Below are 19,128 nucleotides of genomic sequence, written 5' to 3'. Positions count from 1 at the left end.
GATCCTCTCCTCCGTCCCCGCCTCCCCTGCCTGCGCCCCTGCCTCCGCCTCTGCCCACCCAGGCCAGTCCCTTACAACTGCCCCAGGACTGCTCCTGGGTGGCTGCTGCAGGACAGACGGCCACCAGGTCACCCCTCTCTGCCGCAGGTACCTCTCTCCCCGAAGTCAGCTGGCCCTGGCCTCCTCTCAGTCAGACAAGAGGAGGAATCCAACCGCCTGACACACTTCACTCTTCCTTCTGCAGCTAGAAAGACTTGAGTTAGACAAGCAGAAGCACACGCCTCCCTACCTCATGGCGACAGAAAAAGGAGCAGTCGAGCTGGGAATCCAGAGCCCGTCAACAGGTGCCAAGCTGGGGCAGGAGATGGAGGGAGGAGCTTGGGAAGGGGTTTGCATCCAGGGTGCATTAGCTTCTCAGTGGGAGTTCTGTGCCCAAGGCCTCTTTGTATGGTGCATGGGGGACCCAGAAGTCAGAACAATCTGGGCAGGGATGGGCTAAGTCAAGGGCCTCCATGAAACCGTCCCTGGAGAGACTGGGAAGCTATGAAGCCTCTATGGATGGCACCTACCCACTCAGGGCAAGGGATGGTGGGGGCATCAAGGCCCACCAGAGGACCAGAAGCCTCCCACACAGGGCCTCCAAGGACTGGCAGCCCATCTCTAGAGCCCACCAAGTAGCCCCAGAGGCTCAGCAGGATAAGCATTTGCAAATTGTTGCCTGGGTGGAGAGCTGGGCCCAGAGCTGGTCTCTGGCTAGCCTCACTGGGGAAGGAGGGGAGGGGAGTGGATCCTGACTGGTGTTTCACCTCCTTTGCAGACAAGGCACCTAAAGGTGCAGCAGGCAAAGGACCCCTGACTGCAGAGAAAGACCCTGGTCCCCCAGACTCAGAGAAGGGTCCTGGGCCCCCAGATGCAAAGAAAGAACCTGATCCACCCACCCTGAAGAAAGACGCCAAACCCCCTGCCTTAGAGAAAAGGGGTGGTGCCCTGGCCCAACCCTCGATTAGCAACCAGGGCCCCGATGGGGAAGGTGGTCTGGGTGGGAGGCCTGCGGAGGGCAGTGCTGGGCAACCGGCAGCCCTGCCCCAGCAGACCGCAACAGCAGAGGCCAGTGACAAAAAGCCCAGTGCCAAGCAGGGGACCTCAGGCAGCCAGGACTCTACCAAGGTGCACAAGAAGGTGGCAGAGGGCCCAGCAACAGCCAGGAGGGGCTCACCTGCCTTTCTGCACAGCCCCAGCTGTCCTGCCATCATCTCAAGGTAAATGCCCCTTGCCTTGGAGCAGGCAGACGTCCTGTGACTCTGTCCCCAGGGGCCATGCTTAGCTTCTCTGTCCTGGCCATCATTGTCATAACATTCAGCGGTGCATTGGGTCGTTCTGAAGTTCAGCTCCCTCCATCCTGGGCATTGTTCATACCGTGTCTCCCTGCAGAAACCAGGACTTAGTGATAGTTTGCAGAAGCTTGGACTGTCAGAGAGGAGTGGTCCCCAAAGACCTCTTCTCTAGGCATGAGTCCAAGTTCCCCTTACTTGGGTCTAGCCAGTGGCAGGGCTGAGATGTCAGGAGGAAAGTATAACCCTTTTTAATAAAATTATTGGTATAATATGGGAAGATGACTATTAACCTTACTGTTAGGTTATTACTAACACTTTCATAATCATAATATAGCACCAGTAGTATGTGAACCCCATTATACTTATCTGAATGCTAATCATATTAATGAAATTATTAATGATATATTGTAAATCACAATATTAATAAATATACCTGTTTGAATTAGTTATTAATCTCATTACATGAATTGCTTTGGCACAGTTTTTATGAATCAACAGCTACATAATCTCCCTAATTCTAGCCACATGATGATCAACCAAATCAATAATCCTATAAATAGTTACTAATGACCTATTAGTGCATTGACAGTCAAGATAATGACCATAGACATTTGTGGTGTTATTAACATTCCTTGATTTTATATAAAGTGAATCCAGATGCACCACTGCAAGTATTTGGGGTGCTTGGGGAGGGAGGGCAGGATTGTATTAGTACCAGATTGCAGATGAGGCTGTGGAAGCATTTCATCTGCCAGAGGCCACTGTGGGGCTGTGGCTGCTAAGGGCACCACCTCTGTGTTCTCACATGCTAGCCCCGAGACGCTGCTGGCTGGGCTTAAGCCCCCAGATGAGGCATCGGAGCTCATCTTTGAAGGGGTGCCCATGACCCCCGGCCCCATGGATCCTGGGCCAGCCAAGGCAGCGGAAGGAGGGAAGAACATCCTGGCAGACAGCCAGAAGGAAGCAGAAGAGAAGGCTCCAGGCCAGGCTGGCCAGGCTAAGGTGCAAGGGGACACCTCGAGGGGGATTGAGTTCCAGGCTGTTTCCCCGGAGAGATCGGAGATGGGGCAGGCCCTCAGTCTCACAGCAAGGGAGGAGGACTGCTTCCAGATTTTGGGTAGGCCAGGGACAGGTGGGGGCTGGGGCTGTCCCGGGGCTGAGGGAGGAGGGGAGGAAGGGCCCTCCCCTCCCCAAGTCTCCCCATTTAGCAGACTGAACTGCTCTGAGCCATGCCTCATGCAGGCTGATCCATCTAAGAGTCACACAACCCCAGGAAGTACGGGCTCCTAGTCCCTTTTGTTAGATGGGGAAGTGGAGGCTTGGAAAAGGAGAAATCGAACCAGTGCCCTCAAATCCACAGATAGGACAGGGTTTGAATCCGTCAACAGCAGCCTGGCTCCAGGGCTCACTTTTCATTTTCTTCTACTTGTCTAAAATGGGATTTTGAAAAAAAATCAGGAAGGTTATTGGAACAACACTAACTCTGAATAGTTGGGATTTGAAGTCAGTCTGTAGAAAGGCTCAAATGCCAGGTTTTGGTAGTTAAACTGCATTCTGGAGTAGGTGAGGAGGGCCATGGGAGCCACAGAGGGTTCGTGAAGAGGAAACAGTGAGCAAGGAAGCTGGGCACATGAGATGGGGCAGGCCTGTAGAGTGGCCTTAACTGCTCATCAGACAAGGAGCCCGCGGTTCATTCAACGGGCCGCAAGGAGCCACTGAGCATGAGTGAGTTTGCTGAGCAGGTAACAGGGAGCGGGCCTGCAGCAAGGCCGGGGGTGGGGTGAGATGGGGTCAGGAGAGCCCAGAGTGTCCTGACACCCCCCACCCCCTCCTCCAGGCTGAGGTGCCCTGGGAGACCCGCCAGCCTGCCTGGTGAGCACCCAGAGCCACCCAGACAGGGTGGGAGGGCCTGGCGGTGGGGCGGCAGCCAGGAACCCTGCCTCCTCCCCTGAGACCTCTGCCCGTCCCTCCCAGAAATCACATCCTCCCGGGACAGAACCTGAACAACCTCCAGGGGCCATCGGGTTTATCACCAGCCCGACTTCCCTGCGTCCCTCTCGCTATTTATAAGGAGGTTTCCATTCCCCATGACTCAGCCTGCCGGCGGCCAGAACCCGCTGTTCTCCGTGGTTGTCGCCAGGTGGCAGCCTCTCCCCACCAAACATCTGTGCCCGGTCTCCCGACACTCATTCCGCAGGTCAGCCCAGAGTGTGCTGTTATTTAGAGGGATGTAGGCAGGACCCTCACCTGCGCCATCATTCAGACAAGTAACCCCGGTACTCCACTATTATAGACCTCCCCTTTTAAAAAAAAATGAAAATGCAGATAGCTTAGGATGGAATCTTCATACCTTTTAATGTGGGAGGGTCTGAGAAGTCCAATCAGCTGTGCCAATTTTTGTGCCCAGAGAAGCTGAGCCCCAGTTCTGACAGAGGCCCAAAGCCATTTTGTGTTGGTGGCTGAGCTGTAATTGGAGACTGGGCTCCCTCCCCCACCCTGGAGCCAAGCTGCCCCCAGGTATCACTTGGAGAACTTCCTTGGATGGGACCCAGGCCAGGCAGAAGGTGTGGTGCCAAGGTGGACCCTCAGCAGCCCTGGGCTGACTGCCATGCTCTCTCTGCTCTGCCTCCCCAGATGACTGCCCACCACCCCCCGCCCCCTTCCCCCACCGCATCGTGGAGCTGAGGACCGGGAATGTCAACAGTCAGTTCAGCTTGAACTCCAAGGACGCGCTGGGCGGGTGAGGGCCAGGCCCCAGCCCTGGCCCCTGGGCGGGAGGCACTGAGCCCCCAGGGCCTCACATCTTCCCAGAAAGGCCCAAACACACTTAGCTTGGGCGTGACCCACAGACGGTTACTACCACATAGTCCACCAGTTGTGTGCAAGTTGTCACATGGGCTGATACGTACTCATGCTGCTGTTACGCACAGACACCACTGGTCATTCAGTGTTTCCCGTATTTTCCTGACTCAGTTTCAGTCACACACTGACCCCCTCAAGGTGCTCTTTAAAAGGACCTGAAGGTGCCCTCCCTTGGGACCCAGAGCCCCAGGGCCCCTACCTGCCCCAGGCCTGTGAGCTGTCACATCAGGGGCTCTCCTTCAGCTGGGCCTCCACCTCCTGTGCCCATGGTTTGTGTGGCTCACCATTGTCCCTGCTGTAGGGCTCACAGCTTCAGGAGGGAGTCAGGGCTGGCTGGAGCAAGTGCCCGCATCTCTGAGAGAGGGATCCAGATGGGAACAGAGCACAGGCCCGCCCTCCCGCCACCCCCCCCCCGGGGCTTGTCCCCTTGGGACCCCTCACTCCCAGCCTTTTCTCTCCAGGGGCAAGTTTGGAGCAGTCTGTACCTGCACAGAGAGAGCCACAGGCCTCAAGTTAGCTGCCAAGGTCATCAAGAAACAGACACCCAAAGACAAGGTAGTCAGGGCTGGCTGTGCGGGAGGGGAAGGAGGTCTTGGACTGGGTGCCTCTCACCTCCCTCTACCCCTGAGTCTGCACCAGGGGCCTGGTGTGCAGACCAACCTGTACTGAGGATGTCACACAGGCTGCTGCCCAGGGACAGAGTGTAGAGGGCAGGATGCCGAGTGGGGAGTGCTGGGCCCTCGTCATCCCAGTGTTCCGTCAGTAGGAGGAGGGGAAGAACCTGGAAGGAAAGGTGTCCCACAGGAAGGACTGGGTGGTGAGGACATAGGTTCAGGGGTGGGGAAAGGTAGGAGGCAAGGAGACCAGCAAGGAGAAGGCTGGACAGCGGTCCAGGCAAAGTCAGGGCGCAGGTATCGGGGGTGGAGGGCAGGAAATGATGACACTTGGATGGTGTCCCTGACTTCCCTGGTCCCCAGGAAATGGTGATGCTCGAGATCGAAGTTATGAACCAACTGAACCACCGCAACCTGATTCAGCTGTACGCGGCCATTGAGACCTCGCACGAGATCGTCCTGTTCATGGAGTAGTGAGTGCGGGTGGTGGGGGAGGGGCAGTGGGTGCTGCCGGCCCGGAAGCATGCCTGTAGCGTGTCTGTGTACACAGCATCGAGGGTGGTGAGCTCTTCGAGAGGATCGTGGATGAGGACTACCAGCTGACGGAGGTGGACACCATGGTGTTTGTCAGGCAGATCTGCGACGGGATCCTCTTCATGCACAAGATGAGGGTTCTGCATCTGGACCTTAAGGTATCAGGATGGAGCCTGTTGGGGGCAGGAGCAGCAGCTAACCCTGAAATCAGTGTTGCAACCGGCCATCCCGCCTCTCTCCCCCATCTCACCTGCTCTCCCTCCATCCATCCTTCTGTCTGTAGATTAAAAAATGGTTTACTAGGCACTTACTAAGTACTAGTTGCCAGAAGTACAACAGAGAACAAAGAAGACTTGGTGCTAGCTCTCAGAGCTTCTAGGATAGTGCTGAGTACTTTTTAAAGGATCTCTTGCAGTCCTGGGAGCCCCTAGCTCAGTGTCTCACACAGAGAACTTGTTAATAAGTGTTACAAACCACTGACCTCAGTGCTGGCCCCTGATAGGCACTGCAAAAGTTTGTTCATTTATGCAACAAATACTAGTCGAGGGCCTACTATTTGACAGGCAGTGTTCTAAGTGGTAACATCCAGTGGTGAGCAAAACAGATAAAAAATCCTGCCCTCATGGAGCCTGTGTTTGAGAAGGGGAGTCAGAAAAATCGGTAAGTATAGCAACAGGGCAGCGATGCACACATGGTAGGGACTAACAAAAATGCTTCGTGGAAGAATATTTATACCCCTCTTCTGACCTTGCTCAGTACCTCTCACAATAGCAGGTCAGGAAGACCTAACAGATTTCATGTATCACACCGGCTCAGGACGACTGGGGGCAGCCTGGGAAGCAGTGGCGTGGGCCACGGGGTGGTGTAGGCAGGAGCAGCCTGAGTGCGGGGTGTGCCCTGTCCTTACGGCAGGTGTCATGTTTGTGGGATAAGCAGCAAAGCCAGTGGAGAAGATGAAATATGAACACCAGGTGGCTTAGCAACCATCCCCTCAGAGGACAATGCTCTTGTCTATTCATTTGACAAATATGGACTGAGCATCCACTGCTGTGCTGGGCACAGGCATTACCATAGGGGTGACAGAGGGCACAGCCCTGTCCTGTGGAGCCTAAGGTTACTGGGGGAAAGAGTCACAGAATAATGACCAAATAAACAGATCATTTTAAACCATTTAAAGTGTTATGAAAAAGTGCATGAGAGTAATGGGAAGACATCCAAAGTGAAATCAGAGAAGGGTGCACTTGATCGGAAGCAGGCCATGAGATGCCGTGGCTGCCGGCTAACGTCTCTACTGCACTCGCTGGGGACAGAGCTGTTCGGGGTGTATACTCTCCAACAGCCCTGTGGAGCAGGGCTGCCGTGATCATCCCCACTGACAAGTGAGGAAGCCAGGAGGGTAAGGCGATGGGTGTCCATGGGTCCACCCTGGCAGCAAGGAATTAGGAGGGGGCTGTAGCAAGCCAGGGGAGAGATGATGTGGGCTGGAGCCAGTGGCATGGGGGAGGGATGGGAAGTGCCCAGATGATGGATGCATTCTGAAAATAGAGCCGGTCTGATTGGCTGGGGGTTTTGGTATGGGGGCAGGCAGGGGAGGGAAAGAGTGAGGGTGACTCCTGAGTTTCTGGGCAGAGCCGGTGGCTGGCTGCGTGATGGCACTGGAGGCCTGCCATTCCTCCGTGAAGGCCAGTTTCTTTGGGGAAGCACAGGGTCCCCAATTAAAATGCAGTGCCTGGGGAAGAAGTTCAACCTTAAGCTTCTGTATGTATTTATTTTTTCAGGATAGCAATAAGTTTTTCATCAGATAGGGGTTTCACAGTCCAGTAAGCTGAGTGAAGCACAGCCTGAAGGCCTTGCCAGGCCTGCCAGCTTCAGGGCTTCTCAGGGAGCTTCATGTCCTCCAAAAGGTCTGAATCTGTCTGGTTTCCCCAAGCGACTGTATCCTAGGACCTTTCTTTTCATCCCCTGTTTTGGGGCAACACCAGCTTAAGTCATTAAAATCTTCAGGTCCTGCTCTGGGCAAATGCATCAGTTTGAAAAGGATCGTCAGAAAATACACTGTTAAGGGCCTTAAATCAAATGCCCGCAGAGCCCAGACAAATAACAGAACTGTGTTGAGGGACCAGGTTGGGGTGGTAGAGGCATCCAGGGGTCGGCGGCAACTCGCTCCACGCAGTGCGCAGCCTCCCGGTCTTTCAGAAGGTGCTGAGAATCAGGAAATTAGGGGTTTTTGTGCAAAATCTCCTGCCTTTTAACATTGTTAACTTAAAATGTTTCTGCCTTGCAACCTCGAATTAGTCCTGTGTCCTTGTGTTACATGAAGAGGAAATGGAGGCCCAGAGTGAGGAGAGACTAACCGTGTGACAACTTCATTCACACGCTCACCTGGCTTAGGCCCAGGATTCCCAGGAGCCTTGGCTGAGCACCTTCTGGGTGACTTTGTTAGACACTGAGAGTGAGGAGAAAGGAGTCCAGGAGAAGATGGTCCCTGCCCTGGAGGAGTTCCTCTTGGGGCTCAGGACCCTCATCCATGACTGCAGCAGACAGGTCCTAGGGTCTCTGGCAGCCTGGGCCTCTGGTCCAGGGAGCCTGGGACTTGGGTGGACCTGATGAGCTGGGTCAGAGTTCAGTCCAGACCACTGCCTTCTCCTCAGCCAGAGAACATCCTGTGCGTCAACACCACAGGCCATATGGTGAAGATCATTGACTTCGGCCTGGCGCGAAGGTACCACCCGGGTGCATGGGGAGGGCAGGGCAAGCCCCTGAGGTGGAGGTGGGAGAGGTACAGGGGAGGGTGGAGAGTGCCTGGGAATGGGCTGGGACCTGTGCTCTGAGCCCCTGGTCTATCCCCAGGTACAATCCCAATGAGAAGCTGAAGGTGAATTTTGGAACCCCAGAGTTCTTGTCACCTGAGGTGGTAAATTACGACCAAATCTCCGATAAGACAGACATGTGGAGCATGGGGGTCATCACCTACATGCTGTGAGTCCTGAGAGAGAGTGGTGTTTACGAGGCTGGGTCATGTACGGGGGCAGCTGAGGCCCAGGTTGGCCTCAGGGGCCTGGTGAGGGTCCCACTCACCTACTTCCTCAGGCAGGGGTGTGCTGGGGATTGTAAATGCTAGGGAGACCCAGGAAAGGGGAACTTTGTCGCTGTTTTATAGATGGAGAAACCAAGGCCCCTAAAGGCATAGTGTCCCAGTGAGGGGTTCTGGACAGCAGATATTTGATGGCCCAGGGTGGGGGCACAGGGGTAGCAGACAATTTCTGTGCACTCTTCATTCCTCTTCTTCACTGTGACCCTGGGAAGCTGGGATGATTATGCCCATTTTACAGATGAGAAGAGTGAGGCTCAGAGAGGGGAAGTGACTTGCCCAAGGTCACCCAGCCAGATTCAAACCCAGGTCTGTCCCACTGGAGAGGCTGGGGGTCTCCAGCATACAGTGCTGCCTCCTAGGATATGCCCCCCTAAGCCCCTGAAGGTAACTCGGCAGCTCCAGTCTCACTTCCCCGCCTCCCACCTTTCCCTCCCTCCAGGCTGAGCGGCCTTTCCCCATTCCTGGGAGATGACGACACAGAGACCCTAAACAATGTTCTCTCGGCCAACTGGTACTTTGACGAGGAGACCTTCGAAGCTGTGTCCGACGAGGCCAAAGATTTTGTCTCCAAGCTCATTGTCAAGGACCAGAGGTGAGGCGCCCCCAGGACACGACCCTGCGTGTGCCAGCCCCGTGTCTGAGGGCCGGCAGGGCGGGCCTGGCTGGGAGGCGGGCTGGGCTTCCCGGCCTCCCAGGCCCACTCTCGCCATGCTGCCCCTTCTCCACAGGGTGCGGATGAACGCCGCTCAGTGCCTTGCCCACCCCTGGCTCAACAACCTGGCAGAGAAAGCTAAGCGCTGCAACCGACGCCTCAAGTCCCAGATCTTGCTTAAGAAATACCTCATGAAGAGGCGCTGGAAGGTATAGCTGAGGGGCTGGGGCCAAGGCAGGCCTGCAGGCGGGAAGGGCTCTGGCTTGGCGGGTTCTGCCAACCAGGCCTGGCCTTGTCTGAAAAACAGGGTCGGCTCTTCGCTCTCTGTCCCGGGCTGGCTCCTGCCCTGGAGCAGTGACCCTCCACCCACCCCCTCCACGCTGGGGTGGGGTGGGGCCTCCATTTGGGGCTCAGGCTCAGGAATAGGTCTCTGACCCCATCACAGGCTTCTGCCCTTCATTTAGAAGTATTTATTGAGCATGTACTCCTTCTAGGCACTGGAATACATCAGTAGACAAAAGAGACAAGGATTTCAGTTTGTGGACTTACTTTTGGTAGAGGGTGGAGCCCTGCTTTAACCTTTATTAAAAAGGGTTAAGGAAGGGCTCTAGAAAAAATATAACGTTGGTCAGGTGGGCCTGGGGAGAGACTGTGTTTCTAAATAGAGTGGTTGGGGAGGGCACACTGAGAAGGAGCATGTGAAGAAAATCCTGCAGGAGGTCAGGGGTGTGCTATTCCTGTACTGGGTGGAAGAGAGTTTCAGGCAGAGGGAACACCCAGTGCAAAGGCCCTGAGGCAGAAGCATGGTTGGTGTGTGTGAGGAACAGGTAGGGTCCCTGTGTGGCTGGTGTGGAATGAGCAAGGGGTAGGGGAGATGAGGTTGGAGAGGAAAGGGAGGTGGGGTAGGAGGGACTCATTGGTCATAGCGAGGCGTTTGTCTTTACTGGGAGCAAAATAAGAGCCATTAGCATTTGAGCATCAGAGCTGGGCTCAGTTTTGGCTGACTCAGCTGTAGAATGGAGGTGGGAGCCCTGGCGCCTCCTGTGGCCATTCTGGGTACTGCATCTTTCCTGGCACCTGGCCCTCCTGAAGGGCTTTAGGAGACACTCAGCTATCCCACAGCTTCTCCCCTGCATGGTGCTGACTGGGACCCCTCTCCCTCATCCCTCAGAAAAACTTCATTGCCGTCAGCGCTGCCAACCGCTTCAAGAAGATCAGCAGCTCGGGGGCACTGATGGCTCTTGGGGTCTGAGCCCTGGGAGCAGCTGAGGCCTGGACACAGCCGCACAGTGGCCGGGGCTGAGGCCACACAGCCCGGAAGGCTGGATCAGACAGGCCAGACCCCCAGGGTGGGTTGGCCAGGGTGAGGCTGTGCCAGGCTGGGAGGCTCGGGGTTCCCCTTGCCCCCACGCAGAGACTGCTTCCCCGACGTGAGCCACCTGGGGTGTGGCCTGACCCCATCCTGCTACCGCCTCCCCAGACAGGGCCCCAGCCCATCAGCCACAGCCCAGATGCCACAGGTCCTGTTGTCCCCTCCCTGGCTCCCAGTCTTAGAACCGCTGTCCCAGTGACCCCTACTTGGCCTCACCTGGGGAATCCCTGGCCTGAGCTTGCTCCTAGCTGCAGTGGGAAGGCTGGGGGTCCCAGCATGTGGGGCTCTGTGGTTGTAGATGGGAGGCCCTTGGTGGGGCAGGAAGGCATCAAGGCCAGTCACTAAGGCCCAGCTGCCAGGGCAGACAGAGCAGGCTTTGTGAAAGAGGGCCTCCATGCCCCCGCCCACCTCCCCACTCCCAATAGATAAGGCCTAGCACACACCATCTGGCCCAGGCCTGGCCCCCGCCCACCTTCCTTGCTGACCACCAACACACAGGAACTTTGTGTGAGAGAGAGGACGCCCAGCCTAGGCCTGGTGGAGGGGGAAGGGAGGGCCCGGAGGACAGGGGAGGCCACCCCCGAGCTTGCCTGAGGGCCAAGCTGGCCCAGCCCAGTCACGCCAGGCCCCCATCCCAAGGGTCACACACAGCCTCAGCCGATGGGGTCAGCAGGCCCAGGAGGAGTGGGAAGGCCACTGGGCAGTCCCCAACCTGCTCTCAGCTTGCACCCTGTAAATAAATGTACAGGTTGGATGTGGCCTCCTTCCCTCTGTGTGTGCGTACACTGGGGTGAGGTCCCAGACAACTGCTGGTCACTGAGCACCACTGCATGCCATGCGCTGTCGTGGCACTTCAGGGAGCAGTGTGGGAGCTGTCCAGGCAGCCTCAGGAGCCAGCCTGCCCAGGGCACCGCCTGGGCAAGTGGCTTCCCCACTTTGTGCCTCATTCTGCTCATCTGTGAGAGGGAGCTCACAGCACCAGCCAACATTTATTGGGTGATTACTGTATGCCAAGCTCTATTTAAGCACTTGTGTGTATATTAATCCACAGCATATGGATTAATATGGTAGTCATTGTTATTATCCCTATTTTACAAAGGGGCAAACTGAGGCTTAGAGAGGGGAAGGAACTTGGCTATTTGACAGGTTGGAACCTGGGGCTTGAAACAAACTCTCCTGTTCCCCAGAGCGGCTCCGCCTGTGGGCCCACCCGGTTCTCAGCAGGACAAAGTGTAAGAAGAGCGCAGTCTCCAGGTGGAGCCAGAGGTCGGGCAGGCCTGCAGTGCTGGGCAGGGCTCCATCTACAGGAGGGGACTGCCCGGACGGCAAGGGAGCTTAACCCTAACAGAGTGCAGGCTTTCTGCCTCTGAGGACAACTGAGTCAGAAGTGCGACTGGCCTAAGTGGGGCAGGTAGCCCACCTGCTGGGGGACATGTCGTTTCCCGAGAATAGCAGTGAGAGTGATTCTTCTGCACTGAGCACCTGCTGGGGGCGCACCCTGGCTCAGCTGCATGTGTTCATTATCACACTGGCTGCTCACAGTGATCCTGCCTGGTGGGTGTCATATTATGTCCATTTCTCAGATGGAGAGGCCAAGCCTCAGGGAGGTTAAGATACCTGTTCAGGGTCACACAGCTAGTCAGTGGCAGAGCCCGGATTTGTACCCAGAGAGTCTGGGCATGGAGCCCCTGCTCTTACCCATCACACTGCCTGCCTCTTGAGAAATCTTGGACTGGCCCACAGACTGAGGCCTTGACAGTTGGTCCCTCCCTCCTGCTGCTATGAACATTGGCCTGGAGGCCGAGGCCAGTGTCCTCCCTCCCACCCCTGCCCTATTCCAGCCAATAGGTGCAGAGTCTCACTGCAGCAGGTGGGTGGGGTATGGAGGACTTTGGGGTCTGAGCTTGGTGGGGCTTGCACTTGGGACTTGGGGGGCCTGGGGAGCCTGGCGTCAACCTTGGTGGGACATGTGCTATGGGCAGGACCCTCAGGGCTGCAAATCCCTGCCCGCCCGCACCTGCCAGCTGGGCCAGGCCTGTGTTTTCCTCTGAGCTCTGTCGGCCTTGCCGGCCCCCACCCAGGCCGAGCCTGGGCCACACAGCGTGATGATGAGCGATGAGTCACTGCTGTGTTGCGGGTGGGGGTGGTGGGTGCCGAAATGAGGTCCAGCCAGAGCAGAGATCCAGGGCCTGGATCCAGCTGGGGAAACCGAGGCCAAAATGAGGAAGGCCTTTCAGCAAAGACAGCATCAGCTGGGACTAGAACCCAGCATTCCCAATGCCCAGCACAAGTTTCAGTGGCCTCTTCTATAACATGTAGATGACAACCTCAGCTCTGCTCTCCTCTGCCACTCCTAGGGCCACTGCAGGGTGCTCATTCACCATATTTCACAAGTGAGGATATCGGCTCAGCAAAGGAAAGTGACTTGCCCAAGACCACACAGCAGATTAATATGTCCTGGGAATTAAGGCCATCCAAAGCCATGGAACACAGCTGATCACTGCCTCTGCCCCACCTCTTCCCAAGAACATCTTAGAAAGCTTTCTGATTCACCAAGTACCTCCTTTAGGCCTCCCCTGGTCCCTGGAGGTAAAGGATGTATAAACTTGATGATATGGATGGGGAAATGGGGGTTTGGAAAGATTTTGCTCCCCACAAGGGCCAAAGAGCACACCCAGGAAAAAGCTGGGGTGGCCCTAATGTGGGGCTGAGTCTCTGCCCTCTGCAGGCCTGGGTCCCAGCCCCATCACCTTCACCAGAGCTCCTGTCCCTGGTGGCCTGGTAGAAGAGGGTTTTCATTTTCAGGGCCACTCTGATGGCAGGAGTGGACCCATGCCTCCTTTGGGTCTGCCAGCTGTAGCCAAGGCTCTGGCTCTTGGGTTCTGAGAGTCCTGGAGGCCAGCTGTGAGTGTCCCCTGCCTCGCCCCTCACTTGGCATGCCCTGCCCACCAGTGCCCACTCCTGCACAGGGCCCATCACAACGCCAATGCCGTGATCTTCCTACAAGGTGCTGTGTGCCTCAGGGGGCCTCCAAGAGCTTCATGAAGCTGTGCACCTCCCCTGCCCAGTGTCCTGGGCCTGCCTGCGGGCTAAGAAGGGTTAACATCCTCAGTGGGTCAGCTCCTCCAGGCTGGTCCCAGCCCAGGGAGCAGCTTCCCTCCAAGACCATTTCCTGCCTCTGGGCCTTGGCCAGGCCCACAGTGACCACCCCCATGGGTCTGAGGCCGCATCTGGTTTGGATTACACCAGGGCTGGTGACGCTGCCTTTTCCTGTCTGTGTCCAGTGGCCTTGAATTCCACTGGCCACCTTGGACCCAACAGGACAGTGGTGGGAAAAGATTCAGCCAGTGACAGGGCCGCCCCAGGGGTGTGAAGCAGCCAGGGCTGTCTTGAAGGATGTGCCCACCTGGATCAAGCTCCCCCTTGGGCAGCTGCCCACACACACCTGTTCCTTTTCTCACTCCAGTGGGTGTTATTTATTGCTCACCAGGCACTGGACCAAGTGATTCCCATGTATGAACTCATTTCATCCCCACCCTGTGAGTGTGTGTTTTCATTATCGGCATTTCACAGATGAGGACACTGAGGCTCAGGGAATTTATGGACAAGCCCACGGATTCCCAGCCAGTAAATAGTGGAGTTAGGATGCAAAAAATGAAGCCTGACTTCTGACACATCCAATCACTTCAGAGCTATTTTCTGAGTTTCTGCCGTGGGCCTGGCCCCAAGCTAGAGCCTGGAGATGAATTAGTCATGGTCCCCTCCCTCAGGGAGCTCACAGCCTCTGCAGCCACAGTGGGTGGGAGGCTGGGGATCAGAGGGAAGCTGCAAGGACATGGAAGAAGCCGCTAAGCCCCATTCTCTACTCTCCAGTGTAGTGACATCCAAGTTGAGAGCAAATAAGGAGCAGGCCTTTTCCAATCAGAGTGAGAAGGGTTCCGGGCAGAAGGGATCGCATGTCCAGAGACTTGCAACTGAGATCAAGCTTGTTTTGGAGCATTCCAGTGTGGCTTTTACATATGATGCAGCAGGAAATAAGACTGAAGAAGTTGGCAGGGGTCTCAAATGCCAGGTTGAATCAAAGCAATCAGTACAGGCTGCTGAATCGGAGGCCTGGGTTTGCTCCTAAAGTTTGTAAACAAAAGAGGGATATGGTCAGATCTATGGTTTAGAAGGATCCTTGCAGCCAGGGAAGTCAGCAAGTGGGACAGAGACTTTAGGCAGGGAGGCCAGGGGGAGGCTGAGCAGGGGGAGTCTGCTTGAAAGGTTTTGAGGACTGTGAAGACAGGATGAGGGAGACACATATCTCACACACCTCTAGGGAGACAGGCTGATGACAGAGGACTGGGTGCAGGTCAGACAGAACAGCGTTCAAATTTACTTATTTGCCCTCTCTGAGTCTCAATTTCCTATCTGTAAGATGGGGTAATATCAGTACCTGCTTCCCAAGGGCGATGTAAAAGTTACATGAGATATGTAGATAGAGCAGCTGGGTCAGGCTGCTGAGCTGATGTTTGTTACACGATTTCTCCAGTCCCAGCTATATTCCAGACACTGTTCTAGGTGCTGGGGACAAGTAGACAGTAGACAAAAATTCCTGGCCTCATGGAGCCTCATTCTAGTGGGTGAGAACTCTGAATGGCAATAGTGAATCTAGGATGTGTTGGTGGGGCTGGCGGGGGATGCGGTGGTCAGGGAGGGCTTCTCTGAGGAAGTTTGAAGGGCAGGAGGGAGTGATCCCTGTGGGTGTTAGTGGAAGACTGTTCCAGGTAGAGGAAGAACAAGTGGGGAGACTGTTTGCATGAGGGAGGGCAAGAGGGGATGACATCTGATCACACAGCCCTGTGAAGACTCGGGGTATGCTCTGGGTGGGCCAGGGAGCCCCTGGGGAGTCCTCTGAGATTTAACCCATGGTGAGGGGATGTGTGGGTTACTGTGACTCCCTTTGTCCACTCAGCAGACCTTTACTGAGGGCCTGCTGCGGGGTCATGACCGGGTTAGGGATGTGGACGAAATGAATAAGACAGACCCAAACCCTGCCCACTGAAGCTTTTATTCCAAGGCAGAGACACAGTAAAAAGTGAATACACATAGAAATGCACAAGTCCACAGTGCATCAGGGGCCGGGTGGAAACCAAAGGGGTGCAGAGATGGAGAATAGTCTAGGGGCATCTATCAGGTAAAGGGGAGGGGCTTCTCTGAGGAGGTGATATTGAACTTGGGCTTTGGGTGTTGAGAAGTCAGCCAGTTGGGAGTAAATGTTCCAGGCAGAGGGGACAGCAAGTTTAAATACCTAGAGGTGGAAAAGACACTCAGCAGGGAGAGCAGGGGGCCAGCCTCTCATGTGCATTGAGGTCAGGGCGCCTGAGGGCTGTGGTTAGGAGGTGGCAGCCCTGGCCTTGCCAGGGGCCACCGGTGACTGTGTGACTGTGTGACTAAATGGGCCTCTGGCCTGCTTTTAGCCTGGAACCACTTCCTTTGGCCCCACCAGCTCCCTCCCTGAGTCACCACCTAGTTACCAGCAGGGCAAGGACAGGGGATTAGGCACTTCAGGACCTGTGGGAATGGAGGTTCTGCCTCATGCAGAGGGAGGGGTAGAGAGGGCTGGGCTGAAGGTACAAGGGGCTGTTTGATGTTCCAGTTTCATTGACTGAATTGTACACACAGTATGCAGGGCAAGGTTCCCACATACCAGTCCTGAGGGTTGAAATCTTTTCCCTCATTTTACAAATGAAGAAACTGATACTCAGAGAGGTGGATTCACTTTCTCAAGGTCACACAGCAAGTAAGCAGAGCCAGGAATTGAATGTAAAGCCTTGTCTGTATAAGTCTTCCTTCCCTTGCATTCTCCTATCTCCACAGCAGCTGCACTTTCCTCTGAGGGCAAATCAGGTTAAGGGGACTTGCTCCCACAGCCCAAATATTTATTTATTTTCCTTAAAAACTTATATTTCAGTTTCCACATGCTAGATCCTGTTCTAAGCATTTTGCAAATATTAACTCATATAATCCCACAACAACCCCATGGAGATAGGTACTCTTAGTGTCCATATTTTATAGATGAGAAAAACACAGAGAGGTGAAGCAACTTGCCCAAGGTCACACAGCTAGGAAGTAGCAGAGCTGGGATCTGAACCTTGGCAGTTGGGATCCAGAGCTTCTGCTCTTAGCTGCTATACCTACCGCTTCTGGCAGCCTGGCCTTCAGGCATGACGGAGCCTGTGTGGTGAGGGGATATTCTGGCTGAGGCCTGGACTCTTGGGTCCAGACTGGCCAGCACAACCTCCCCCTTCCTCCTCACAGCGGCGGCCTCAGAGCACCCCGCCCTTGGCAGTTGAGAGTCTCCCCACCCCTGGCCCAGGTGTTGTCTGAGCTGTGGGAAGGAATGTCCAGCTCTGGGCTGTGGAATGCCCTAAACCAAGGCAGGAAGCGGGAGGTGGGAGAGCAGGCGGGCGGGCAGATAAGATGTGGAGGGTGGAGGGGCAGAGCAGGAAGGCCCAGCCCCGTGGAGTCGGGGGTGGCCTCCTTGGGGGCTGGGAGAGCAGAGACCTAAGGCCCCGCAGGTGAAGAGTTTCCTGACAGTCCTTCACAGCTGCTGAACTTGGGCAGGAGGGGCGGCCTCTGAAGACATGGCTCCTCTTTCTTGGGACCCCACGTGACCCGTACTACTTGGTGCGGAGGAGATTCCAAAATTGGGCAGGAGACACCCTTTCAACTCTGATAGTGCAAGAATCTTGAGCTGCTGTGATTAAAAATTCTGGAATATTCTGAAATACCACTGTTCTGACATTTTAGATTTTGATTTAGCCTAACCCTACAAGGCAACTCTGTGTCCTTTCTCACTCTAACCTCTGAGGAGGAGGAGTGGGGGTCCCTTCCTGGAGACAGATAAGCCTTCAGTGAGGAGGATCCTTGAGCCAGTCTATGGAATGGTCCCTGTCCCCTAAGAGCTATATAGTTAAGACAGCAGAGGTGGTACCTGCTCCTGCCTTGCTGACCTTGGGCATGTCACTTACTTTCTCTGGCCTTTGTCTCTCCATCTGTGCATAGGTGCCCTCTCTGGGTTGGCCCAGCTTAGGCATTCTGAAATCTGCTAGGCACTGTCTACCCCCAGGTAGGGATGGCCAGGCAGGAGCCAGAGGGTGTCTGTTGGTCATGGAAAGAATGTGAGGGCAGGAGGCGCAGTGGGTGGGGTCCCTGGGCTTGGCAGTGAGCAGAGGGCAACATGAGATCATGGTGTCTGGGCCTCCTGGTCCAGCACTTCTGGGGATGGGATCCCCTCCAGGCCATCCCTCAGGTCAGGCCCCCCCCCCCAGTGGGATCCAGGCTCAAAGAGTCCGGCTGCCACTGTCCCTCTCACCCCCCACTCTGCCCACACCCCCCACTGGGCAAAGGGAATGAACTCAGGGCCCAGAGAGATGGGCACTGGTCCAGGCCTCATAAAGTGAGTCCAAGGCAGGCACTGAGCCCAGGGTCCTGCTTGGGGATTGGGGTGGAGGGGGCCTGTCTTTACTCCTTCACTATGCTGGGGGACCAGAGAAAGGGACATGGAGAGGGGGCCATGCCCTGAGTCTGTGCACCTGAGTGTGGCTGACCCTTTGCACACTCCCCCAGGGCAACAGGTGGGCAGCAGGGGACGTAACCTTCTTCCCCCACAGGCCCCACTCCAGCTCAGATGCTAAACCTCCTCAGTGGGTGGGCAGGCAGCCTCTCCACCCTTCTCCCAGCTCAGGACACAGGCTGGGAAGGGACTGGGGTCACTGAGTCTCCACAGGAATGCACCACAGGGAACAGTGCCTGGCAGAGGCCTCTTCCCCTGACCTGGTAGAGAAGGAGCCCTCACACCTCTGAATCATTCATCCTATCTCTCTGTCTGTCTCTGCATCACACACACGAACACACACTGAGACATACTGACCCACTCAGGCACACGCTGCAGTATGAATCCACACAACTGCCTCCTCACCCAGGCCCCGCACAGGACTTTTCTCTCTTCCCCTTTCCACTGTGAGGCTGCCCGAAAGTGACAGGAAAGACCCTTTCTCCTCCCCATTGTTCACTGGATCCTAGGCTGGGGTCCAGAGGCCTTTGTGGGGAAGGGCCCACAGCTGGCTGTGCATTTTCCCAACCCCTTCTGGCCCCAGTGAGCCCCCACCCTGCAGGTCCCCAGTCCACCCCGGCTTTGGAGTCTGTGGGAACCAGACAGTTGGGGCTGTCCAGCCGGGCTTGCTTCCTCCCAGGCCCCAGGGGACCTGCTGAGGGAGGAGGCGGCCGCAGAGACTGAAGTCAGCATGGCTGCCTGCCCAGCAGAAGGCCTCGGAGGGGACTGGGCTGCCTGCCTAACGAAGGGGTCTCCAGCCCCTGGATGTCACCTCTTGGGGCATTAGGCCCTCTAGGCCCCTCCACCAAAGGCCAGAAAGGGGGTTCCCCCAGCACCCTTGGCCCCTCTCTTCCTATACCCATGATCCAGATGGGGGGACTGAGGCTCTGGAAGTAAGCCATTTGCCTCAACAACCATGGTTTTGGGGGTGTGTGAGGACAGTGAGGCTTCAGGTCCCCGAGTCTGTTCCTCTGGTGGGGGCCACAAGAGCACCCATATCTCCTGCTTCCACCCAAGGGGGCAGCTAGAGAAGGCCAAAGGTCAGGGCTCCATCACTTCTCATCTG

General features: G+C 55.9%; 1 protein-coding gene across 1 annotated transcript; it reads left to right on the top strand.

The window, feature by feature from the left end:
- Window positions 1-4: 4 nt before the first annotated feature.
- MYLK2 (myosin light chain kinase 2) lies at window positions 5-11,216 on the top strand. Its single transcript, XM_017653702.3, has 13 exons — window positions 5-147; window positions 245-344; window positions 818-1,259; window positions 2,147-2,451; window positions 3,969-4,074; window positions 4,658-4,751; window positions 5,174-5,283; window positions 5,361-5,502; window positions 7,996-8,066; window positions 8,195-8,323; window positions 8,878-9,030; window positions 9,167-9,299; window positions 10,262-11,216. Exons 2-13 carry the CDS (start codon window positions 293-295, stop codon window positions 10,340-10,342), a joined length of 1,818 nt encoding a protein of 605 aa, XP_017509191.3. The 5' UTR covers window positions 5-147; window positions 245-292; the 3' UTR covers window positions 10,343-11,216.
- Window positions 11,217-19,128: the final 7,912 nt, after the last annotated feature.

Source organism: Manis javanica, chromosome 5 (assembly GCF_040802235.1).
Source record: "Manis javanica isolate MJ-LG chromosome 5, MJ_LKY, whole genome shotgun sequence".
NCBI lineage: Eukaryota > Metazoa > Chordata > Mammalia > Pholidota > Manidae > Manis > Manis javanica.
The sequence above is the reverse complement of the archived record's forward strand: the minus strand, read 5'-3'. Positions and strand labels throughout refer to the sequence as shown.